This window comes from Vigna angularis, chromosome 1 (assembly GCF_016808095.1).
Source record: "Vigna angularis cultivar LongXiaoDou No.4 chromosome 1, ASM1680809v1, whole genome shotgun sequence".
Taxonomy (NCBI): domain Eukaryota; kingdom Viridiplantae; phylum Streptophyta; class Magnoliopsida; order Fabales; family Fabaceae; genus Vigna; species Vigna angularis.
The window spans coordinates 61,368,769-61,396,312 of NC_068970.1; the positions used below are offsets into that span (position 1 = coordinate 61,368,769).

Consider the following 27,544-nt stretch of genomic DNA (forward strand, 5'->3'; position numbering starts at 1 on the left):
TTTTAATATATAACACTTTTAAATAGTACTAATACTAATTTAATGAAGAAACCACATTGAATCTTTTTACAAAAAAAAGTAAGGACCTAATTGAGTAAAAAAATAAATATAAAAACTATAACCAATTAAAGACCTAAATATAAGAATCAAATTACTAATTAAACCTTAAAAAAACAATCTTTTACATAGTTTATGAAAAGATTACACATTAAGCCATTAAAAAAGTTTCTCAAAAGTTTCTCACGTTTCATAAATTAAAAGTTTAGGTGTTATATTCTATATTACAATAACATTGTGAATTCCAAATCACATCATTTGAAAATACTTTTCATGTTATAGATCTGAAATGAACGTTTTTACTTTTGAGGTATCTAATTCGAAATTAACCTTTTTTTTCTCACTTATTGATTGATCAATCTTGAAGTTTGGTTTCTCCTTTTATTTGTATCATATCTTCATATTTCATAGGCTATACTTGTGTTGAGCAATGACAAACCTATGTTTCTCACAATAGTTAGAAACACTGTACATGCATGTACATAGAGGAAATTCATTATTTACAACGAAAGTTTAATATTCGTAATTCATAGTTTTGTTGATTTTTGTATAATTCTGATGTATTCATTGTATGAATGATGTTTTTTATTGCGATGATTGTCTATGTCTTTCATGAGAATTAATTTATACTTACCTTATTTGTTATTAACTTTGATAATTCTATTATTTAGACAATGAAAACAAATTATTTTAAAATTAAAGAAAAATAATTTTGAAACTTAACTTACAAAGATTTTCTTCTTACTTTTTATTTACTTTTAACAAGTATTTTTATTAAGAAATTAACTTTAAACTTAATTTAACTTTACTTTAGTAAAGTAAAGTCTTATAATAAAAATGTCATACGTGCCTGTAGATACAAAAGGAATAAGTCTTAGAAGGAAAGTTCATTGATATTCGTAATTTATAGTTCTCTTGAAAACAAATTATTTTGAAATTAAAGAAAAATAATTTTAAAACTTACAAATATTATTCCTCCTACTTTTTCATTTTTTACTTTTAATAAGTATTTTTAAGAAATAAAATTTAAATTTAACTTAATTTTACAAAACTAACTTTTAAGGTAAAAAAAATAATATATATATATATATATATATATATATATATATATATATATATATATATATATATATATATATATATATATATATTGAAAATTGACTTTATTAATAGTGAATGTGAGACCTATGAACATGATACTATAGTTAACAAATGGACATTTCCAAACCATGATTACCATGCATTATTCCATTCACTTACTGTTTTTAAGTTAAATTTAGTGAAATAATTTGAATAGTTATTAAAAAAAATCCAATACACAGCATATTTGAAGGAGTTTACAAGTGTAAGAGAGAAGTTGATAAATGTGAGAAAAATGAAAAATGTCATATAAGAGAAAAATGAGGTGGAAATTGAGTATATATAAAGTGTTTTTCTTGTTTAAATGATTGAATGGATGAAGATAAGTAATTGTGGGATTTGGTGGAGTAAAGAAGAAAGGGAAAGAGCATGCATGTGCAGATCACATTCCAACATCATGATGAAATGGAAAAGAAAAAGGAAAGTAGAAGAAAGGGATAATATGAAGAGTGTAGTAGTGACATAATTTGGTTCTAAATAATGTTTTGGAGTCATTACCAAATACTTCTATCAAACCTGTCCCCACTTACCCACACATCTACCACAGCCCAAATTGTTGTGTTGGATAACTATCAAGGTCTTTTCATCCTCTCATTAATTCATTTTGTTCATAGAATGTATTATTTTATTAATTTCATTTTACAATATTTACTATAATAAAATCATATACCAAACTAATATCTAAAATTAAACTTTGAAATTTAGAATATAATCACAAGAAAATAGTTAATATTCAAGATGAAATTCTCAATGACAGTCGAAATATATAAAGACAAGAGTTATTAACAATCATATAATAAGTGCAAGAAACAAAAATCGACCCATATGGATCACTGAGTTTTCATATGATACATCCACTGCTTTTCATGACGTCTGATAAAATACTTATAATTTGGATGGAATTAAAAGACAATTAGTATACTAAATTTAATACCAATTATTAGGTTGAGCGTTTATTATATATAAAAATTTATAATTAATAATCAAAATAGTTAGCTTTTTATTTATTGTTGTAGATTAATGAAACCTGTCATAAATTAGAGTTTAAAAGTTGGATTGTTAAAGGCAAATTTTCACCTTTGGACCGAAAGGAATGCTGCGGTTCCAAAGAGCGTTCAAATTTTATGATTCGCAGCCAAAATAAAATTTCCAAAAATTTTCTAGTATGCACATTGATTTTAATTTTTAGACAAAGTAAACTAAAAGAATAAAATAGTTAAATTGGTCAAAATTTGTTATATTGTTAAAGAAATTGTTTACATACGGACAGAGTGTTTTCGATATGAATTTTTTAAAAGTGAAGATAAAATAATTAAAAATTGAAATAATAAGGAAATTGTAAATAAATAAAAATGTTTAAAAATGTGGAGTTAATGGTCATGTGTGACAAGCAGGTCCAACGAGGTATGTTTGAGGTATGAGCTGTTGTGCACAAGAAACATAAAAGGTTGATGAGAGGGCCCACTCTGCTTTTTGAATACATGTTATCATACTCAACACAGTTAATATTAGGTCCACCACATCCGATTTCTCTAATATTTCAAACAACATACTTTCATTTTTCAACTTCTTCCATATAATACAAAATGTAAGATCAAAGACAAGAATCCCTAAAACCATTCAATATCAATAAACAAATTACATCCACATGTGTCTAGATTATCAACCAAGTTATTCCTCCATTTTCTAATACCCTTCTAACTTTCCTAAATAGGACTTTTTAGGTTATTATTTTGGTATATTTAATAGATGTTTTTATTCTGTTCTTTAATTTTTTTTAAAGACAATGTATATGATAAAGCTAAAAACTATAAAATAAATAAATTCTCTCATGTAATAATTAATTTTAATAATGTTATTTCAATAAAATTGATATCGAAACCGTTAGATTGAATATTTGTATTTAAGGTTTTGTTTGTTTTGAATTTTCGTTATAAACTTTGTTCTCATATGGTGATATAAAAATACTAAAACAAGAAATATTATATCATTACAGAATAAGGTCACCTAATTCTAAAATGTTATCATTCCAAAGAAGAAACTTTAGTGATTAACAATACAATATTTTAATGTGTTTAATAAAGTCGTAGATGATGATTCTAACTTTGTTAATGTTTAACTTTAGAGTAAAAAATTAAAAATGGCTAAACAAACGAAACAATATATAATATATATATATATATATATATATATATATATATATATATATATATATATATATATATATATATATATATATATATATATATATAATGTGAAAAGATATATATAATATTTTCAAAAAAAATATCATTATGAAGATATAAGTATAACTTATACATAATATATTTACATTAATTTCAATTTAAAGAAAGTATATAAGTATTACAAGAAAATATCACTAAAGAGACACAACATTGATAAAACATTAATCCAACTCATACAAAAGAAAAAACACAATTTCCAATTCAAAACATTGAAACAATGAATCTATAAATTTTCATTTTTATATAATACTCAATATTTTTTTTTTAATTTTACTCGTAAAATGGTTTTGTTATAACACATTTTTATATAATAAATTAAATTTACTGTTGTTGATTTTCTCTTTGAAACACGTTATAAGTGTAGTGTTCTTTTTAGAAATGTGCATTTATTTTGAATAAGATGTTTTTGACAATAATATTTTTGTAATTATAATTAAAATTTGAAACACAACAATCACTTTATAACAAAAAGAAAAAGACTAATCATTAATCTTATGAAAATGAAACAATTGTCGTAGTTAACTTTATTTTATTTCTAATCACACTTAAAAAATAAATTATACTTATTAAATTGGTTTAAACCCTTTAATTGTCCTATTTAGGTGGGGTTTTCCCATTGATCTCCTTCTTATTAGAATCTCCAATTGAGTCCTTAAAAGTGTTAATTTGAATCAATAATCAATTGAGCCATTGCCGTTAAATTTACTTAACGGGATTATTACTTAACGGGGTTAAGTTGCACAAGTGGAAGGTTGATGTGTCTATTTTTTAAGACGTGGCATGGTGAGAGTTAAAACTTGGCATGGTGAGACCTGAAATTTGGTAAAATATAATAATTTAACATTTATGTGGGTAAATGAAGAAAAATTATCTTCCCCAACAGCAGAAACCTTTTTCAATGGAGAAAAATCCAGCAGGGGAGCTCTTTTGCCTGAAGAGATTGGAGCAATTCCTGGCACCCATTTTAGATTGAAGAGGATTCTCAAAGGCCATGGAGTTCACCACATCAAAAGAGCCACCAAAAACATTGTCAGAAGCACTAGAAGGATCATTTAACATTCAGATCAAACTGATCCGCCCATAAATTCTCTATCCCAAACAAACCCAACAACCCCATTTAACATTCAAATCAAAACCCACAAAATTGTTCTTCTTCAAGACATTATCAACAAAAACAGTTAACTTTTTTCTTCTAATATGTATTTTAATTCACTCACATTGGTTCCAAATCTTTTACCATACCTATTATCCTTCTTTGTTTTAATTTTCTCTAACTAATGCTAATTTTAAAAAAAGATATCCTCTTTAACGTGAATCGATTGAAAAATTGGAACCAAAGGTAAACGAAAAATGATACCTTGGAGTTGAAGGGGTTTGGATCCTTCCAAACAGATATGTATCAAGCAGCTGTTGCTACTCAGGAGATGAGGGGTTTGGATCCTTCCAAATAGCATTCTGCTTCCATCCTTCAATTTCAACAACCGCAGAATTTCCCAAACAGTTCCTTTTGTGCAGGCTCAGATGTAGCAACAGCCACAACATCAGCAGATTTTTGGAAATAATCAAGAGAATCAACTTCACCACAATCTCAGCTGCAAACTCAAGCTTATCTTCAGCAAGCTATCTCTTCCTTGTGCCAACAGCAAAATTGTTCTGATTCGAATGGGAACTCTGGGCCTACTATTGTTTCTCCCCTGCACAGTATCTTGGGTTCATTCTCGTCGCGTTCGACGTTGCTGTGGCCGACGACGTCGACATGGTGTCGCTTAGGGTCGGAGGAGTGGTGGTGTCGTACCACCTCGACGAGATTGCGATTGGCGCCTTCGGCGCCACCTTGGCTGGCGTTTTTGTTCCTCCTCAGCTGGCAATGGCGGTCCCGGTGGCCTCACAGTGATGAATGTGGCGCCGTGGGTTACTACCGTAGACCACTAAACTCCTTCAACATTGAGGCGCGAGATGGTGGATGCGTGAAGAAGGTGGCGGTGCAGCGAAGGCGATAATGGCGTTCTCACGATGGCTTCACGGTTGCAGCGTAGCAAGGTGGTGACGGCGAGACTGAAGGCTTTGCAGCGGCGCGACGATCGCTAGGGTAATTAGGTTTCTGCTGTTGGAAAAGATGACTCTTACATAGTATGAGTGATGTGGCAAAAAGTGGCCACGTCAACGTTCTAACCTGTGCACAAACTTAACCTCATTAAATAAATTTAACAGCAGGGGCTCCATTGATTTAAATTATCACTTTTAAAGACTCAATTCAGGATTCTAATAAGAAAGAGATCAAAATAGAAAAAACCCACATAAATAGAGACAACTAAAGGATTTAAACCTATTGAATTACCTTTGACTGATTAACGAAAATTTTCCATTACATAGAAACTTTTCTAGAATGAGAATGCTCTATTTTCGTTTAGAAGTGATGTGATCGACATCAACTAAGCCATTGCAAATTAAACTTAAATAGTATATTTTAAAAAATTATTTCAGTAAGCAGGTTGAACGTTTGCTATTCTAGTATATATGATTCATTTACAGCTACATATGCAAATTATAGTAATTGTTTTTACGATTACAAAATATATTAAGAACAGCTTTTAATTTTTTGAAACATATCATTTCATATTAATAAATAAAAACGAATCTAAATTAAGGTTAGGGGTGGCGGAGTGGTTAAAAGGAACCAAAAGCAGATTAAGCATTTTTAAATAAAAGAAAAAAGTATATGATTATAAACTTAGAAACTAAAAGATTAAACGTTTTATTACATAATTTTATTTCATAAATCAATTACAATATTTTGTTTATTTTCTTATTTTATTGTTGACGTGATAATGAAGTGGGGTATGTTGAACTATGATTGGGTCTTATTAAATTAATCTAATGCCATTTTATTTTATTCGATTACAGGTAGATTTTAATTGACAGAACTGAAACTAGCTTTTGATTAATGGAAGAATCACGGGCAGAGGAATCACTTTAATAGGAGAGAAACACCTTTTGAGCAACAGTAACAGTAACAACAGTAACTGGGAACCACAGTTTGATAACGACCACAGAACACTTATCTATATTTCCATGTGCCCGTCACTATCTCAACGGTAACCAAACGGCCATTTCTTCTTATCCCTTCGATCTATTTTTCAATCCTGTGGCTCTCGTTTCCCTACCGTTAATTGCAACTCACAGAAAAGTTCAACTTCAACCACACTTCAAAACCAACCACCTTGTTTAGTGACATGCATCATATGATTATGTTTCAAATATACACGTATTTTGTTAATAATAAATAAATTAACGTAATCGTTCTCGATAACATCCAAACTGTTATACTGCGTATAATGTGATTAAATGTTAATTATGAAATTAGTATAACGTAATACGAAGTTTCAGTTTTACATATTTACATGTTAAAACATTAAAAAGACAAATATGTTAAGGGTCTGCAGAGGATAAAGAAGACAAGTCTGTACTGCTCACATTCTTTTATACACTTTCCATAAAAAATGATTTTCCCTTTAAATAATCATGCACATCACCATGTTAGGACCTTAACCACGTATTATTGGTTTTTTAATCCTAGAAGTACTATCTATAATCAAAACCAAAACATAATTAACAGCCTTTGCTAAAAACAAAAAAACAGCCACACTTGAAGCTTTTAATTACTTTATAATAATATAATATATATAAGATAGTAATTATTACCTGGAGAGTGGAGTTTTGAGTTTCCTTCTTCCACTATATAAAGGAAGTGATGGAATGGAACCCTAGCTAGCTTATTGAATTTGGAAGAGAGAGAGATTAAGCAAAGAAAGGAAAGGGTGTGGTGGTTGTTGTTGCAGAGAGAGAATGGAGAATAAAGAGGAAGATGTTAAGGTTGGAGCAAACAAGTTCTCGGAGAGGCAGCCGTTGGGTACGGCGGCACAGGGTGACAAGGACTACAAGGAGCCACCGCCGGCTCCATTGTTTGAGCCCGGTGAGCTGAAATCATGGTCTTTCTACAGAGCTGGGATTGCTGAGTTTGTCGCCACCTTCTTGTTCCTCTACATAACCATCTTAACTGTCATGGGTGTGAACAGGTCCTCTTCCAAGTGCTCCTCTGTTGGCATTCAAGGCATTGCTTGGTCCTTCGGTGGCATGATCTTTGCCCTTGTCTACTGCACTGCTGGAATTTCAGGTATCATACCCTTTTCTCCTTATGCTTTTCCTATGCTACTTTTCTCGTTTTCTCAAAGATTTGGATCTAGCTCAATTCCAAAGTTTTGTTGTGAGATATGGAACTGAGGCAGATCTGCACTTGTTGTGGTTGCAGGGGGACACATCAACCCAGCTGTGACCTTTGGTCTGTTTTTGGCAAGGAAGTTGTCCCTCACAAGGGCAGTGTTCTACATCATCATGCAGTGTCTTGGAGCCATCTGTGGAGCCGGTGTGGTGAAGGGCTTTGAGGGTAATGGTAGGTATGAGTTGTTCAAAGGTGGAGCTAATTTTGTGAACTCTGGATACACCAAGGGTGATGGACTTGGAGCTGAGATTGTTGGCACTTTTGTTCTTGTCTACACCGTTTTCTCTGCAACTGATGCCAAGAGAAACGCCAGAGACTCTCACGTTCCTGTATGATTGCTCTTTACACTGCATGCATTCAATTGTTTCAACCCAATTTGGCTTGAATGTGGTTAATTTTATGGTATGATGTATACAATTGCAGATTTTGGCTCCACTTCCCATCGGATTTGCTGTGTTCTTGGTCCACTTGGCCACCATTCCCATTACAGGAACTGGAATTAACCCTGCTAGGAGTCTTGGAGCAGCCATTATCTACAACAGGGACCATGCATGGGATGACCAAGTACGTTCCTTTCTTGCATAATTTTTCAAGATTTTAAATTTTGTTCTGATATTAATTTTTGATTCTGTGGTTTTTTTACAGTGGATTTTCTGGGTTGGACCTTTCATTGGAGCTGCTCTTGCTGCTTTGTATCACCAGATAGTTATCCGAGCCATTCCTTTCAAGGCAAGAGCTTAGGCTCTTCATTCTTCCACGTGCTTGCTTCATTTAATTGTTGTTTATGTGTCTGCTGTCTGCTTAATTTCCAATTTCATCATGTGAATCTTTTTGTGTTAATTAATCCTTTATGGATGTAAATTATGACATGGTATTTCTCACACTCTGAAGCCACCTCTTTTATCTATTCTTTTATTTTAATGGATTGCTCCTTTTGTTATCATACTCTCTCAGTAGAATATATATATTATTAAGGGTCTCGACAATGTTAGAGGACTTTAAGAATGTCTGCTGAAAATGCAGATCCGCACAATGCTGTTTTGACCATACTATGTTCAAATTAAGTTTAAAAATATATGAAAGTTCAAACTATTTTAAGTTTGACAATACTATGGTTTTGAAGATTGAAAAATGGTACAAATTGAAGACGGTTAATCATGATGATGCTTGAAAGTTATGACAATAAATTTGTCTAAGTTATTGGTAGTTAGGATTGGTAACTTCAATCAAAGTTGTTCATTATTTGCTTTGAGCATCTTTCATTTCAACCTTTTATCCTTTCAAGAAATCATTTTTCGTTTCCATTCAAGCTTTTTACTTTTGAAGCACTTTAACTTTCCAGCTTCACTTACATTTTTGTGCCCATTTGCACATCCAATATGTTTCTTCAATGACTTTCGTATACTTTTCCATACACTTTATATTTCACGCATTTTAATTACTTTTAGTTTAACTATCTTTCCAAAGAAAGTAAATTCTGACCGTGAAAGTATATTTCATAATGATAATTGCTCTAGAAGTAATAAATTGTAATGCTTGAATTAGATTTGATAATTTTAAATAACAAAACTTGTACTACCACAGTATATGCAAATGTTGGGGTTATTAAAAACAGATGGACTTTTTTTTAAAATAAAAATCAAGTTAAAAAATTCTTTACTTTTTATTTTGAAAATAATATAAAAATCAACTAAAACAGTTCGTTTAGTTGGTTTATCTGAAACTTTTTAGAATAAAATGAGTTGTTTAAATGAAAAAAAATAAAAGAAAATTGAAATTTAAAAATTATATGAAGGTTTTTCAAATAATTAAAACAATAAAATTTAAAATTCACTTAAAAAAAGAAGAAAATTAAAATTTCCCAACTAGTTTCTCTCTCTTAATATATACACATATTGAAGAAAAATTTAAATTATTACATATTATTTGAATATTTAATTTTGAACTAATATTTTTTGTAAATTTTAATTTTAAAATAAAATTTTATCTTAAAAGAGAAATACAATTACTTTCTAACAAAAATAAATTAAGATGTAAAATATTTTAATTAATGTGTTCAAACAAAATGTCTTAAAAACAAAGGAAAGTTAGTTATCTACCTATGTTGTTATTAAAAAGGCGATTGTGAGTCCTAAACATACGAAGGTCTGTTATTGGTATCTGAGAATGTCAAATTTTTTATATATAAGTATAGTTTATATTGACAAGCATAAAATAAACAATGAATGTGTATTAAAAAAATCAGTTACTTAATAGTTACTAAAAAATATCATTATTAATGGTTATAGATAAATATTGAAAAAACTTAAGAATTTAATATTAGTTGAATATTTAAAGTTGAACTAGTATTTTTTTGTAAATTTTAATTTTAAAATACATATTTTACAATAAAGTTTTATCTTGAAAGAATAGTGTAATTATCTAACAAAAAGAATAAAATATAAAATATTTTAATTACTTTATCCAAACAAATATTTAAAAAATAAAAAATGATTATAAATTATTTAAATATCATACATTTTAATTTTTTAAAATTATTAAAACCAATCATTAAGGTAAAAGTTAAGTTAATGATTTCAACTTCGTTTTAGTCATATATTTTATTTTAAAATAAATAAATAAACTAAAAGTATATATCAACGCCACATAGTCAGAATGATCCACAATACTAATTATTGCTTTAGTTTGTTTAAAAACTTAGTTGAACCAAAGCTTGATTTTTTTAAGAGATGTAAATCCTGATACTGAAAGAACGTATATATGTAGCCGAAAATTAAAAATAATATTAATCACATTAAATTGTCATTAAAAATCTCAGCAAAATACTTACTTACATTAAATATTATTTTTATTGATAAGGGAATTTATATAACTAATTCCAACGAAGATGTTACAAGTCTTCAACTTGTTGAAAATTTACACAAATTTATCCCTTTATTTTAAAAATATTATATCATCACAATTTTTTACATAACGGAGAGAAAGTTAATTATGATTTGAAAAAATATGAAGAATTAATTGTAATTATTTTTAGTATTTTCCATTAATATATTATCGGTGAAACTATTGGGTGAGTATGTTTAAGTTTTATACAGAAATCGAAACACAACGTGATTTGTGTTTTGACTTGTTTGGTGTGCGAAAGTAAAAATGTGGTTTCTCGGTTGGAAAGGGGCGTCGGGGTTCTCAGCCTCTTCCACAGCCGAACAAGTCACTCAAGGGATTGATGGAACCGCTCTCACCGCCATTGTCACAGGTTTTTCTTCCCTTTTTTTATTTTTTTTATTTTCTTTGCATAAAAATATTATGTTTTGTGTTTCTGGGTGCTGAGAAAATTCGGGCGTGTGTGTTTGTATGAAAGGCTTTTCCACTTGAAGCAAGTCAACATTTTTATCGTTGTCTGATCGAGAACGCCTTGGTCCACTTGAAACCCTTTTGTGGGATGAAATGAATTGAAAGTTGACAGTGTTATATTTTCTTATGTTGTGTTGTAGTTTAATGATGCATCACTTATGGCTTGTTTCAATGGTAGCATTTTATCAAAGCTTTGTATGAGAATAGCCTCATCGAAGACCCAACACTTGTGATCTCTTAAGAAAATGATATGTTACATTATCTGGTATACCATACAGCACAAGATTGTTTAACTTTCTTTGGTTCTGATGGTGACTAGTTGTTCTGAATTGTTGAAGAAATGAGATTCATATAACTTGCTATTTGATTTAGATGGGAGGCTTAGTTATTTCTCTGGTTTTAAGTATCATGATTCAGTACTTACGTAGTCCATTTTCAGGAGCATCAAGTGGTCTTGGCCTGGAGACCACCCGGGTTCTTGCATCCCGTGGTGTCCATGTTGTCATGGCAGTAAGGAATGTGGAAAGTGGTAAGAATGTCAAAGAAACTGTTCTTGAGGAAATTCCCTCGGCTAAAATTGATGTTATGGAGTTAGATCTAAGCTCTATGGCATCTGTAAGGAAATTTGCAGCAGATTTTAACTCATCTGGTCTTTCACTCAATATTCTAATGTAAGAGATCTTAACTCTAGTTGTTTTAAGATAACTTGGGTAATGTTTTGTCTGTTTGGCTTCACGTGGTTGAATGTGAATGATTGATGACTTTTTATTATGCTCATATCTTTCTGGAAAGATGTTTTTGCCAACTTTATACTCTCTTGTTTGACAGTGTTGATAGACTATACCTGTAAAATTACTTCCTTATCTTTGTGTTGATTGCACACTTAAAGTTGAGACAAATCATAATCTTTTGCTTATTTAAAAGTTGAAAGAAATAATATTCTTTCTTTCCCTTGAAGTAACAATGCAGGGGTGATGGCAACTCCATTCTTGCTTTCCCAAGACAATATTGAATTGCAGTTTGCAACCAATCATTTAGGTATTATATTATATGTTTACTTCACATAATATGTGGGATTTCTCTAACTTCATTTCTGCTAAATGTCTTTGTGAATCATCATATATAACTTAAAGTTGGGTGTTGTCGTATAATTTTCAAAAATGTTTTGAAGATTAATTTTTAATACTATTTTGTAGGTCATTTTCTCTTGACAAACCTTTTATTAGAAACAATGAAAAAAACAGTACGAGATTGCAAACAGGAAGGAAGGATAGTTATTATATCATCAGAGGCACACAGATTTGCATACCGTGAAGGAATTTTGTTTGATAAGATCAATGATGAATCAGGGTAACAGTCTGATTGGAATGATAAATCAATGGCAAACCTTTTCCCCGTTTGCTACAAAGCTCTTGCTATAAAACAAATCATAATAAATGTATACTATTCATGTCCAATGTTGAGTTCCCAAAATTGCATAACTTCCACCTCTATCTGATTTTATCAGGTACAACAGTTATTTTTCTTATGGACAATCAAAACTTGCTAACATTCTGCATGCAAAGGAGCTTGCAAGGCGCTTGAAGGTATTATATTCATTAAAAGTCACCTCTAATTTATGGAATTTCATTGGTTCCACTTTATTTACTGCAACATTTAGTGTTCTATGTTTGTAAATAGCCTGCTTCAGTAATGGAGTTTTCAATCCTTTTGGTCTTTTGACTAATCGGTGAACTAGTTGGTTTTAGTTTGATGTAACCCTAGCATGTTTCCTTTGTTCAGGAAGAAGGAGTGGAAATAACTGTCAACTCCCTTCATCCTGGATCAATTGTTACAAATATTTTGCGATACCATGGTTATGTTAATGGTTAGTATCTATATGCCATTCAATTAATGTGTTTATTAGTATCCTTGAATTTGGAAATAGGTCTGATACCGGTTTAACAAATATTAGACATAGTTATATGACTGATCTAAATAATCCATATAAATATGCTTACCGTTCTATGCATATATATATATATATATATATATATATATATATATATATATATATATATATATATATATATATATATATATATATATACTAAAAGGGTCATAAAGAGAAGCAAAACAGATGTTATAGCTGGTGATTCTTGTACAAAATTCCTTCCATAACCATTTGAACTTTCATTCATGTATCTAGTACTTGGTTTATGCAGCCCTTGCTAATATGGTGGGCAAGTACTTCCTTAAAAATGTTCAACAGGTATTTAGTACATACAAAATATATCTACAACAGTGTGTGCTGATATGCTGTTAATCTTAATATGTTACACCAGTGTTTTGATAATTGAATTGTTGGGGCATGTTTATAGGGAGCTGCAACTCAGTGTTACGTGGCGTTGCATCCACAAGTGAAGGGAGTATCTGGTGAATACTTTATGGATTGCAATAAGGCCGACCCAACCTCTCTGGCTAAAGATTCAGAGCTGGCAAAAAAACTATGGGAATTCAGCTCAAGTCTGACTAATCCAAAGTAGCTTAAGGTTTGTTTGACTGGACTGAACTAGAGGAAGTGAAATTTCAGAGAATAAGAAATCTGTTAGTGGCGTAAGCTTAATACTGAAGGTTTTATTTGAGATCCTTACTGGTGAAAATCAAGCACTGTAATCAAACTTGACCAGTTCAAGTACTCCGTTACATTGATATCAAAATCGTTACTTGGAGGTATATGTGCTTGGGATTTAGGAAATTGTATCAATGCAATCGCCATAGTATTACCACATTTGCCATGCCTTTTACGACTGGGCAAATCTTAGTGTTTGGTAAAGAGGATAAAACTAGAACATAACGTTACCTTGGTTGGCAAGGGTGTCAAGAAAATATGGATTGTGACTGTTATTATATTAGAAATGTCTTCATTTTTTTTTAAATTACACATTTCAAATTATTTTGAACAATTATATCACATTTTAAATATCTACTTTTCTTTCACACAACGATTTCTCTCAACCTTGAGAAAAGGGACGAATATTTTCTTTTCACATCTTAATATTCTACTATTTTTTTTATTGTATTTAGTTAAAACTAAAAAGTTACTTTCCATTCCCCTCTCTTGGATTAAAAGCTACCAAGTTCTCAAGCAACTTTTGAATAAGTAGCCTCATTAATTTATGTACACCCGATTGAATTGTTCAGGAAGTAAAAGCATGATAAGATAAATTTTAAATTTAAATTGGTCCAAAATTATGCTTCTAACACCATGCTGATAAAATTCAGTGTATTTAAATTGCTATTACAAGTAAAATTTAAGTTGCTGCGACGTTTTCGGCAGTTAAGCCCGCAGAGCAATTTTCGGTAGTTAAGCAGGCATATGCTGATAAAATTCAGTGTAGATATAACGCCAAATGAGTTGAAGAAACCAACCAACGAAGAGACAAACAATTACAGGAGGAAACTGTTAAATAAATATATAACGTTTTTCTCCAATATTTACAATAGGCATCTGTTTATATACGCTTTGGCGTCTACCACCATTTTCAGCTAAGCCTAGGATGATGATAAAACGCGAAATGACAGCACTTAAGTTAGTAATTTACATTTCCTTAAGAGGGTCAAAAAATGTTTTAACGCAAGGCTAAGACTGAATGTTGCGCCTCCAAGGAAACGCAGACTTCAGACGGTATTCGATTTTGAACTCCGAACAAAATTGAGATTTACGATTTACCCAAATGCACTACATGATTATGCTATTACACTAACCGAATGCTCTAACCTTCAAAATTTTAATGCCTATCATCTGAGCACTGAATGCAGATCATAAGCCATTTGCGCGATCAGGATTTGGGGGATCGGGTTTACGATCCAGGCATGCATGTAGCCGTACATAATCCCTCAACAGCTGTTGTGACACGCAATCAGCCAAATATGATTTCCCATCGCGAAATTCTATTGGGTCTCCCTGGACAGCCCTCCTAGAATGATTATTGTTAGATGAACCTACATCCCGGCAAGCATGTGTAGTTTGCAAGTTTCTCCCAAACTGCGCATGCTGAGAACCCTGACGAGGGGTATTTCCAAATGAATAAAAACCATGCTGAGGATTTTGGTTCATGCCAACAACTTCATGTGATATTTGTGATTGCCTTGTCTGAAGATATGGAATAGCACTGCCACCACTGGTCAGAGGCGATGAGCCAGATGCAGTACGATGGCTAGCCGTTGGAATAGCACCATCCAGAGACTTTTGGATCATACCCACAAGTTCATTTGAGAATAGTTGTGGCTTTGTCTGATGAAATGGAATAGCACCGCCGCCACTGGTCAGTGGTGAAGATGAGCCAGACGCAGTACGAGGGCTAGATATTGGAATGGCACCATTCTGAGACTTTTGAGTCATACCCACAACTTCATGTGAGAACAGTGGCTGCTTTGTCTGATGAAACGGAATAGCTCCTCCCCCACAGGTTAGTGGCGAAGATGAGCCAGATGGAGTTGGAGGGCTAGATATTGGAACACAACCATTCTGAGACCTTTGAATCACACCGGAAACTTCATGTGAGAATAGTGGTTGCTTTGTCTGATGAAATGGAACAGCGCCTCCACCGCTGGTTAGTGGCGAATATGTGCCGGATGCAGTACGAGGGCCAGATATTGGAATAGCACCATTCTGAGACTTTTGGATCGTACTCAAAACTTCGTGTGAGAATAGTGGTTGCTTTGTCTGATGAAATGGAACAGCGCCTCCACCGCTGGTTAGTGGTGAAGAAGAGCTAGATGCAGTACGAGGGCTAGAAATTGGAATGGCACCATTCTGAGACTTTTGGCTCATACCCACAACTTCATGTGAGAATAGTTGTTGCTTTGACTGATGAAATGGAATTGCACCACCGCCACTGGTTAGTGGTGAAGATGTGCCAGACGCAGTACGAGGGCTAGATATTGGAATAACACCATGATGGGACTTTTGGATCATACCCGAAACTTCATGAGAGATTATTGATTGCTTTGTCTGATGATATGGAATAGCACCGCCGCTACTGGTTAGGGGAGAAGATGAGCCAGATGCAGTACGAGGGCTAGATATTGGAATAACACCATGATGGGACTTTTGTATCATCCCCGAAACTTCATGGGAGATTATTGATTGTTTTGTCTGATGATATGGAATAGCACCGCCGCCACTGGTTAGGGGCGAAGATGAGCCTGATGCAGTACGAGGGCTAGATATTGGAGGCGACATCCTTCCACTTGTATGCAATGATTTATAAGGAAAAGAGGGAGAGATGGGACAAGAGATCTCTCTTGGTGTATGAGGATCACTGGAAACAAAGGGCACAAAAAAAGTTAGTACCTTCTCTTTCAAATCAAAGTACGTAAAATAAAATAAATAAAAAGAGCATAAATTCGACCAATATGGCATCAGAGTCTTTATCCACCACCTTTCCTTGTCAACTTAACTATAAAGCTACTTGCCTAAAATAAGTGCTAAAGTTATGCAGGTTCCTAGCTTTTGAATACATGTACAGCTACAAATATTCATATGCACAAAGAAGACTGTTGTATTTTTTATCGTGATCTTTCCCATGCTTAAGGGTGTGCCATTTGAGTTTGAAAGAGACCTTGATCCAGAACCCGCTTTCAAGTTTCTAGGCGGATTGGTCCCGGCTACTTCTGAGTCTAAGCATGAATTACGTTTTGCAGGTCCAACGACCTAAAAGAAATTAAAAGTGACGAATCGTAAGAACTAACAGCAACGTAGCCATGCACAAACTGAAAAAAGTAATGCAGCTTGACAAAAGATGATTGTATGAAATGACATACCAGAGATCTCACTGCATTTATTATAGCAGTAGGATCTTCTGAAGGAGCGGCAGATAAAATAGATCTTTCCAGCATAGCATTTTTAACAAATGAATGCTCTAGAAGTTGAGCAGCCGAGGGACGATTTTGAGGATTCCTTTGCAAACAAAGCCTTACAAAATCTTTTCCATCTTCTGAAAGATGATCTGGAATTGTCGGAAGTTCCTTGCTGTTCCCAATCTTAAACATAGCAGCAACCTTGAAATATGTGGTGTAAAACAACAGAAACAAGTTAAGCAATCAATGTTCCTAGACAAGCATGTGCTAAACGTTTCCAACCAAGAATCATTTGTGTCCGAAAATAGATTTCAAATGATTCAAGATGCTTTTAGTCTGTCTACAAACTCACCCCTTCATATTGGCTCCAAGGAGGTTTTGTTGTCGCCATCTCCAAAACAGTGCATCCCAGACTCCATATATCAACCGCAAGATTACAACCATTTGAATTTTTTATAACCTACATATTTAAGGCAGTAACACAGATAAGTATAGACTACACCATAAGACCAGTGACAAAAGTTTACATGAATCAAGAAATCATCCTGACCTCAGGTGCCATCCAGTAAGGACTTCCTTTGAAAGAAAATGGACAAGATGGACCACTTATCTGCAAACCATTCAAGATAGGAAATATCAAGTTAGAAAGATGGCAAAGCAGGTTGCCCTCCCGCCAAATGAATGGGGCAGGATAGGTGGGCCCCTATTTTTTGGAACAGTTAGGAAAGTTAGTGCACTCATTTTATGATGGGTTAGGTTTTTGATAGGCCAAGTCACCTAAATAAATAAAAAAATTAAAACACATTTTTCCAATATAGTGAATGGGATGAGTTTAGGGTGTGGATCTTGCACTAGATGGGTCAACTCAACCTATCAAAAGCCACTGATTATGAGAGGCGGGTCCTTGCACTTGATGGGTTCCAATGTGTAAACCCAACCTACCAAACATGGCACATTAAGTAGGTTGGCCTGGCTAGTAAAACCCATTGTGATGAAATGATCAGCTCAAGTCTGCGCAATAAAACATTTAAATGCTTCTGCGCAATAAAACATTTAAATGCTCTTACAAAGTCATAGATGTTTCACAATAAAACATTTAAATGCTCTTACATGCTTTGCCATCCCAAAATCTGCCAATTTTATCCGCCCATTAGGGTCCACCAATATGTTTGCTCCCTTAATGTCCCTGATCAGAATTTAGTGATCAGACCAGGGGAAATCATTTCACAGATCATAACATAATTAAAACAATAGATACGAATTGAAACCGCAGTTATTAGTCTAGGAGACTGGCGCATAGTAGCCACCTTTGAAAACACTATAGCGGGCGGGCTAGCTGTAAGGTAGATGTTTTTAAAATTAATAATACAAACTAAATAAAGAAATTCATGTCATTTTATTTATTTATTACTATACTGCTTCCTAGATTGATGTGCAATCTTCTGACCTGTTACTTATCATGAATTTCTTTATAATTTTTTTTTGGAGTTTTATGCATACAATAAATTAATAGAAAAATAACAAATTAGTAGAATGAAAAATGAGAAGAAAGAGCGGGAGACATAAACGACATTGCCATAAAGTGTGAAGGAACAAATACTAAAACAAAGGTAACTTTTTTATGGAATGGTCAAGGAAGAAGGATTTCAAACCCTATTACTTTCTGAAGCAAAAAATGAACTAGAAAATAGGAAAGAAATAACAGTTTTACCCCAAAAATCTAAGCTCAGGTAAAATGGGTTTTTATCACGGGTGCGCCACTATAGAACATGAAAAGACACTAGCGGCCGCAACAACTGCTATTGAAAACCGCTATTCTATTTCAATCCCATAGCAGCTCAAGTCCACTCTGCCGAGCTACTCCGCTACAGTGAGCTATTGACTACAATGATTGAAAATTATATGAGAAGACTTCAAGTACAATATGTATAAAACTCACCTGTGAACAGTGTTCTTGGCGTGTAAATATGCGAGGCCTAACAAAATTTGTCGAGTATAATTGCGAATTGCAATTTCACCTAACTGGCCATATTCCTTAACCAGCTTATAGATTGACCCACCGGAGACATACTCCAAGTATACATAAAGTCTGTCATCGATCTGTTTAGGCATAAAATTTTCATAAAGCAGTAAATGCATTCGGAACTTGACAATTGATAGTCAATAGTTTGACAGCATGTGAAGCACTAAATTACAGTAGTAGCTGCAATTGCAGTTAAGAAGAAATTTAATCGTGTTTCTCAAAACATACAAGCAATTACAACAACTGATTTGTGCAAACGTGGAAGTCTTGATTTATGCAAGCAGATTCCGAAAGTGAAATCATTTACTGTATAAAGTCAAAGATTCAATAAATACCGTCTCAGATCCATAATACTGAACAATATTTGGATGCCGCAACCGACTAAGCATTGCAATTTCCTGCAAATGCCATCACGTATGTGAATATTCATCGCTATGATTATAAAATGTCATTAATTCACAATTACACCTTGTTCAACTGTTTAAACAAGTAAGCACAACTGAGGAAAGGAAATAATTTTTTCCTTACGTCATAATTTTAACCATTCCAAAGGAAAGGCAAGTATAAGACATGCAAAATGGATCATAGAAGGGTATTCCACCGAATCTACGAAAGAACGCTTACTTGGCCAAGTTGCTGTGCACTTTCCCTTGATTTAGCATCATCTGAAAAAAGGGTTACCTCCTTCATCGCACACATCTCACCACTTTCTCTATAGAACATCAAAAGTTGAACTACGTCACAATTAAAGAGTTGAAAGAATTTAAGGCAGAAAAAAACACAAAGCATGAACAACAACGAATATCAACTTTCAAACAGGACCAGTGCTGACATATTAACGAATGAGGGTGATGTAAAAAGTGGAGAAATGCATATTCAAACACAATCTGCTTGATTAAGAATTCCTGAATGACGCATACAGTGATTATTGGTCCAACAGCAGAATACATCTGGCAGGCACCTGGGTAAGTTGGTACTGCTGTACTACTCCTCCCTTGGTACTTACGCCCTACCCAAATTTTACATATTACTCCCAAATTTTTATTACAAAAATAAAATACGGAAAAAAACGACCATATGTACCACGTGTCATAATTTAAAGAGAAGGTGAACACAAAAATAAAAATAAAAAATTCATACACTTGATACGGACCTGTTAAAACCAAGATATACATGTCCAAATGTTCCCCTTCCAAGCAACTGCCCTTTTTTCCAGCGCGAACCTGTGCTTATCGAAGTTTCTGATCCGGCAGGACTACGAGGGGCTGAAGGAGTTGTTGATGCAGAATAGGTTGGAGAAAATGGACACGGCTTAGTAACTGTTATTGGAGGAAGTGGTAACTGATGATTCTTTTGCTTCACATCGTCAAGGCGTCTTGTATGTGCTTCTGCTGCAGTTCCTCCAGCTTTGGGATGCAGAGGGGTCACAGTACCACTCTGTATCCTGGAACTGGGACCAGGGCTTGTCATTCTGGGACTAACTATTGGAGAACACTCAGGGCTACACCTGTTTTGAGGCAAAATCATCTGTCCCGAAAGATCCCCACCAACTGAAATATGGCTAGAATTACGGCCTGAAACCAGACTATAGGAGTGCCCAGAAGCTATATCTGGATAAGGCTTTCTTGTCTGTAATTCAGAGTTCAACATTTGTTCTGGACCAAAAGCTCCCGTTGGATTTCTAGGACTTGATATTGAACTACCTGGAGCACTACACAAACCACCTGGGCGAGCCACTTGCAGATTTTGCAGATATAATGGAACCCCTCTTGGTGAGGTAGACAATGGCTTATTATTGCACAACTGAGGACTTGGTTTTGAGAATGTTCTTGAGTTTCTTTGTATAGTAATAAGTGGTTGGTTCTTGTGCACCAGACTTCAGGAAAATAGAAATAAATTTAGTAACAGAAGGAACAAAAAGAAAAGGTAAATAAACGGAAAGCACTTAAAATAAATGTATCTAGAAGGAAACAAAATAACCTGAAAGAACTATTAATGGTTGCTCGGTTTCCATTTTCACAATCAGAAGCCAGAGGGCTAACAAAATGCGGCGAATCAAATGAGTTGCCACTATCAACTGAGCTTTCACTAGAAACAGATGCAGTGGCTATTTCTCCTTCCATATCAGTAGCGTCTTCCTTGTTTGAAACAAAACCAGGTATTGGAAGGGGAAAATATAGAGATGGCTTTGAGTTTATGGCTCTATCAAGTTTTGATGTTAAAATAACCCCAGCATTTGCACCAATGGCATCCGAAAGATGTGACCCTGGTAATGGAAGTGGTTGAGAGAGAGGCCTTTCTGCAAAACTTTGACATCGGGATACATGTGTAGAGGGTGATGGTGATCTTGAAGGTGCAAGAGATCTAGATCCCTTTTTGGAGATGGCATCATCACGATATCTCCTTGATCTTGCAGATTTATTATTGCATTTCTCTTCGGAAGCATTCTTTAATTTCCGCTGTATGGTGTGAATAATACTTTCCTTGTTTTCCTTCCTTTTCGCCTCTTTGGAAGAAGACTTTCCCCACCACGACCGCATGTCTTAGGAAAAGCTTGCCAAACACGCAGAGGGGCAGGGCAGAAACTATTTGCAAATTCTGGGTGTAAATTCACATTTAGCATTACAGCACAAATGTTTGTAATACAATTAACTCAATTGGGGTTCCTCTGAAGTGTCACACCATAACAATCTGTAAAAGACTTCCAATCTTAGTTCGTTCTCAAAAAATAAACATTTAAAAAAATAAATCATCCACACCAAAAGGCTTTACAGAAGTAAATGAGAACAGGTAATTGATAATCTATTTTGAAAATATTTTGATCTATGTTGTAGTCTGTGGCTCTTGCTGAAACCTATTACATGACAACATACATTACAGATGCTTTCACATTCCAAACTGAAATTCAAGGAACCCAGGAACATTGTCAGGTTGAAAATTAGAAGGCGAGATGATAATATGATGATTTTAGGAAATTGAAGACAACACAAGTATCGCATCAATTAAGTTCTACTGAGTTGTAAATTTGTCATAGAGTGCCAAAGTGTCCCTAAAAAAACCAGAAGCCACGGCCCTAACTTGTTCTATGAAGACAGTTGTATCATTATATACTCAGAACTTAAAAAAAGTGAACCACTGACAATGAAGTAATGAAGATAGTGTAGCAACTGAGTTCTATAATTAGGCAAGGTGCAGCAGCAGCAGCAGCAACAAAAGTCTTATTCCACTGTGAGGTTGTCTACATGGATCACATGAAACCACTAGACAAGGTTCAACTAGGTATAATTGACCCCGTTTTTTAAATTCTGGATAGTGGTTCTCAGAGACCAGACCCTAAAATACTTTAACAGGATTGCAGAACAGCCACAATTTTAAAATCATTTATACAGTTTATATAATGTATAATATACATGTAAATTCATAAAAATGGTAAAAATTGCATGAATTAATGACATTCATGATTAATAATAAAAAAAAACCTAGGTATCTTCATCAAAATTTACTTAAGTTTATGTCAACAAAAGCCACATACCAGTTTCTTAGATACAATCATCAATTTATCAATCTTTTCTTTCTTAAGAACAAACTAGCCAGCACACAGACAGAGTTTATCAAGTACATTTCATCCATTCTCTCTCTTTCAGTTTTGTATTCAAACCAGATATCATAATTAAACTCTGAACGGACACAACAACATTGCACATGAACATAAAATTAGCCTAATGAAGCGAAAAGAACCAGTGACAGAGCCGTAGTGGCCTTCAATCAGATCCACTAGTTCAACCAACTGTAAAATGACAACACACACAACGCTATTCACAAAGAAATTGACTCAAAATCGCACGCACCAGCAATGCCAGCAGCAGCAACTAATCAGCAACAAACCAACACCAAACGAGAATGAGCTCCAATTCCTTGACAGAAAATAGCAACCGAAGCTCAACTAGTTCAAATTCCAGAAAGAAGCATGCAAACGATTCTGCACAATGATAGGTTTCAAAACACACAAATTATTCAAACCAGCACAATAAATTAAACAAAGAACGAAACTCCGTAACCCTACACTTACTCAGTGATACGTTTCTTCAGTGCCAGAGCATCGACATTTGCCGAAAATAAGAACCTCGAGGTGTCCGTTCATCACAGACACAGTAAGGCGAAGTTAAAGAGTCAGAGAAAAGCCATGGGAACTTGCAAGAATAAGAGCGAAAAACAGGCACAAAACAAGGTACTTTCAGTTTAGTGTTATTGTCCAAACGTAAGTGCAGTGTGAGAAACTAATTAAATAATAATAATAATTAATGATTTATTAATTTTTAAAACTTTATTAAATGATTCAATACTGTGCATAAACTTGTGGGAACCACCTCCTAGTAGCTATCTCACCGTTAAATACTCTGATATAGATACACTGGAAAGATGAATTACATATGGTGCCATCTTACGGTTGGGGTATCCGGCATTAGGCGCTATCATGGTATTATATTGTATCCTAACACACCGAATCTTTATTCGGCAGTAGTTAACGGCAACTTATGCCTAATCAATTATTTATTTAATATTATCTGTGACCTACTGATTAAGAGGATTTTTTCCTTTTTTTTTTTCCTTTTCTCTTTTAATTCCTTCTGAATACTCTCACTTTTTTTTCCTTTTTTAAACATGTAAACAATGTTTTAAATCCAAGTGAAATTAAAAAAATAAAGAAAATGTAAAAGTGTGTTGATTATTTTTATTTTCTCAAAATTTTAAAATTATTTTTTGATCTTTAAACATAACCAAAAAGATTTTCCAAAACTGTTTCTAGTTTTTAAATGGTAAATTTTTGAGAGATTAAAATAGTATTTCTTGAACAAATTTAAAATTAAAATGATTTTTTTTCTTGGAAAGGTAAAACTGGATTCTTCCTAAATATTAAAAGCACGCGTACACTAAAAATTATACAACAAATATTCAGAGTATTTTTTATAATATAATAACAACGTTTCGTACTAAAATATTAAAATAATATTATAATTATGGAATACTAATACACTGAATATATTTAATCTTTAATAGTTATATTATTTAATATTGAGCATAATATATTCAATATATTAATTAATGTTGAAGCATACTAATAAGTAGTAATATTTAATGAATATTTAATATATTTAAATATTAACATGACAATAGTGTTCAATGTATTCCTCTGTTTATTGCTTTTAATTCCTTCTATGAGCACCATTTTAAAATTTGATTTTTATATGCATTAATGTTAACCTTTTATGCAATCTCTTCAAATGATAAGTTGCACTTTTTTTACTATAAAAATACTTTTAAATGAAGTTTCATAGGTTAATAATAGGATGAAAAATAGAACAAAAGAATTTAAAGTATTTATAATATATATTACATTAATGGTAATATTAATGTTACCAAATAAATTAATTAATTCATTTCACCCCTATAATTAGTTTATGCAATACTGTTTGTATTGTTATATATAGAATTCTTTTTTTAACTAATTGAGAAATCTTAAAAATGATAAATGACTTAGTTCATAGAATTTGTTAGCCATTTAGGTGAACTATTCTTGATATTAATGTGATTCAACATCTCAATTTTTAATTTAATTAACTTTCACTTAGTTAAGTAACATGTTAATCATATTTTTTTCCCATAGTAGACAGGGATAAAATGAATTTATCTTATTGATAATTTATATTTACTGTAAAGTAACTACAAGTAATTAATACAGTTTATATGCTAATAATTAACTAATTATATTCACTCTATTATTGTGTTATAATGTGCATCTTAATTCAAATTTATAGCAAATTCAAATTAAAAAGTTAAAAAAAGAATCTCACATGATTTGAGTTTTATACACCAAAACACAATATTAACTTTTGCATGATTTATTGTCATTGCCTCTTTATAGGAAAAGTCATTTGTTAACATATTTTTATTTCTTTGTTTTGTTTAGCTGGGATGGATCAATAAAAAAAACACAAATTTGTAATTTTTATTGTTTCACTATGGTAAGATTTTCTTATTTTCCATTTTTTTAACATTTTCTTTACTTCCAAATATTAAAATAACACACACAAAAAATAACAAAAAAAAAGTATTCTAAAAACTAGATCAGAATATTTTTATATTATTAGAAAAAATATTTTATTCTATTTTTATATATTTCATTTTATTCTCGTAATAGAATTGTTTAATGAAACATTTTATCTTCTCATTTTTCATTGGATTTTGTCTTTTTCTTCTAAAGGTAATATTGTAAAGCTTTTGTTTGTTTTCTGTTTATACCCAAACATCTAAAAAATTTTCAGTTTATAAATTTATAATATCACCCAACAAAATACTTTAAAAGGTTTTTAAAAAGGAACAACAATTTTATCATGGCGAAAAACAATCACACATAATCTTTCATTTCAAAACACGTCTTAATATTTAAATATTTTATAAACACCATTTTCAAAAATAAAATAAAAATTCTTACTAAAATAAAATTATAATTAAAATTATTTAAGTAAACATTACAATTAAACTATAAAAAAATGATTATAACAAATAATTTATATTAAATCATCTATTTTTTATAACATTATTAATAATAATAGTAATAGTAACAGTGTAGCTAATTTGAATTTAAACTGACTTCGAGAATACAATTTTTTAAAAGATAACATTAAATTTCCAGTGCATTGGAAAATGAAGATTTATATGTGGCAGTGTGACTGAGGAGCTTTTAAAGTATTTAAATTGATTGATTTAAATTGATAGCAAAACTAAGATGCTTTTAATATCTAACCATTAAATCTGGTTATTGGATTTTGTTTTGAAATTTTCCATCTTCAATTAACATGAATTTAAAAAGACTTGAAAAAAAATAGTTATAAATAAGAAATGCATCTTTGTGATGTGAAATTAACCGTGATATTTAACCACTAAATCTGGTTATTGGATTTGGTTTTGAAATTTTCTATCTTCAATTAACATGAAAAGACTTGAAACAAAAAATAGTTATAAATAAGAAATAAATTAACTGTGCTGAACAAATATTTATTAAGAAACGTAACAATTATTTATATATTATATAGTCTCTAATTTAATTTAAAAAAAATCTATTTTATTTTATAAATGTATTAGAAAAATCTTTCTTATATTAAGGACGTGTAAGAATTTAGAAAACTATTTTTTCTTAAATTAATAGTGTAAAATTAGAAGATTTAATTATATTAATATTAAAAATTTAAAGTATAAATAGAGTTTTTTTATAAACAAATTTTATTAGTTAAAAATATGTATTTTTTAATAATTTTTTCTCTAAAACTCTTTTCCCTCTCTAAATTATTTAACTTTTTGTTTATTTATTTGAATATTAAGGACCGTTTCAGTGGTCATTATACTGAATTCTCAATTCTTGATAGATCAATTTTTTTAGTTTATGTAAGTTAGTTTTCTGTCTTTTCTTATATTCAAATTGGTTATTCCTTTGTAGTGGATAAAATTTTGTTTGCATGTTTCTTTAGAGTCATCTATAAGTTTTCCTATTGATATATGATTTTGATGACATATCCTGATCATGTTTATGTTGTTCCTGGACAAATAAGGTTTCCTATGCGTTTGAGAGTGTTATAAGGATTTTAAGTTGTTTGTATATTTGTCAAAATTAAGGGAACCTAAGTTACTTTGGTGTGTGAGTTTGATAAATTTGATGTTTTGCTTATGATGAATTTGACTTATGTGTATGACTTAATTAATTTGTATGATTTGGATAATTGTTGTTTGGATTTGTGTGACTAAGGAACTTGGAATCTGAACAATTGAATAAATTGGTACTAGTTTTAATGTGTAAAAACTCTTTTGAACCAATTCACTACGAAAGAAGTACCAATTTGAGTAATTGATCAGGTCTAAGTTCACTTGAAATCAAAAAACGTACTTTCTATCAATTGATAAAGCTTTGAGTGGTGTTGTACTAGCGTTGAGCGCAACTTCGTCGAGGAATATCTTAGCTCCAAGACGTTGAGTACTCAATTTTGTTAATGTTTTGGCATTGAGGAAATTTTTGCTTCTTCAATTCTTGAATAAGTGTATTTTTACTCAAAACATCTTCAATTAGCGTCACTAAACCAATTTGATAACATTACACTTCAAGATTTCATATTATACTCAAACAAATCATCATAAAGCCCATATCACATTTCACAATTTTAGAAACACACACATATAAGTTATCAACCAATTCAGTTAATGCATCACAAATTACAAGCCAATTAATAAACCATTTAGTTCATTAATTTACATAAATCACACACAAATTTGGACTTCAACATAAAAAAAAATTAATTCCCTTACTTTATGTTTTTTTGTGCATTATACTTGTTTTTTCTTGTTTTATGTTTGGTTGGTTTTATCCTTCTATAATGATTATATGATAATACATGGACAAAAGAAAACATATGTGATTGTAGTAATACGAACTCGGTAAGGTCAATAAACCTAGAGAGTAGTTAAACCAAGTGATGATATATCATTAATCTTGGGGATCAAGGTCCAATTGTATAAATTGTTATTATTTTTTGGATACTACAATAATAATCA

The 27,544-nt window shown here is 32.0% G+C and overlaps 3 protein-coding genes across 4 annotated transcripts; 2 read left to right on the forward strand and 1 right to left on the reverse strand.

The window, feature by feature from the left end:
• Positions 1 to 7,177: 7,177 nt before the first annotated feature.
• Positions 7,178 to 8,662, forward strand: LOC108347613 (probable aquaporin PIP1-2). Its single transcript, XM_017586982.2, has 4 exons — positions 7,178 to 7,617; positions 7,753 to 8,051; positions 8,146 to 8,286; positions 8,368 to 8,662. Exons 1-4 carry the CDS (start codon positions 7,290 to 7,292, stop codon positions 8,461 to 8,463), a joined length of 864 nt encoding a protein of 287 aa, XP_017442471.1. The 5' UTR covers positions 7,178 to 7,289; the 3' UTR covers positions 8,464 to 8,662.
• A 2,154-nt stretch (positions 8,663 to 10,816) lies between these two features.
• On the forward strand, positions 10,817 to 13,846 carry LOC108346843 (short-chain dehydrogenase TIC 32, chloroplastic). 2 transcript variants are annotated; one of them, XM_017585889.2, is made up of 8 exons: positions 10,819 to 10,978; positions 11,516 to 11,747; positions 12,035 to 12,114; positions 12,273 to 12,426; positions 12,584 to 12,662; positions 12,859 to 12,943; positions 13,281 to 13,327; positions 13,437 to 13,846. In XM_017585889.2, exons 1-8 carry the CDS (start codon positions 10,873 to 10,875, stop codon positions 13,599 to 13,601), a joined length of 948 nt encoding a protein of 315 aa, XP_017441378.1. In that variant the 5' UTR covers positions 10,819 to 10,872; the 3' UTR covers positions 13,602 to 13,846. The 2 variants fall into 2 exon arrangements, with proteins under 2 accessions (XP_052727573.1, XP_017441378.1); XM_052871613.1 differs by lacking the exon at positions 13,281 to 13,327 and having other exon boundaries at positions 10,817 to 10,978.
• Positions 13,847 to 14,505: 659 nt separating this feature from the next.
• Positions 14,506 to 23,179, reverse strand: LOC108347654 (mitogen-activated protein kinase kinase kinase YODA). Its single transcript, XM_017587039.2, has 13 exons — positions 23,013 to 23,179; positions 22,792 to 22,922; positions 20,924 to 21,634; positions 20,097 to 20,819; positions 19,568 to 19,655; positions 19,279 to 19,341; positions 18,860 to 19,020; positions 18,031 to 18,106; positions 17,471 to 17,530; positions 17,273 to 17,380; positions 16,885 to 17,121; positions 16,683 to 16,774; positions 14,506 to 16,382 (listed from the first exon to the last, which is right to left on the reverse strand). The coding sequence occupies exons 3-13, from the start codon at positions 21,481 to 21,483 to the stop codon at positions 14,879 to 14,881; spliced, it is 3,672 nt and encodes a 1,223-aa protein (XP_017442528.1). The 5' UTR covers positions 21,484 to 21,634; positions 22,792 to 22,922; positions 23,013 to 23,179; the 3' UTR covers positions 14,506 to 14,878.
• Between the last annotated feature and the right edge of the window lie 4,365 nt (positions 23,180 to 27,544).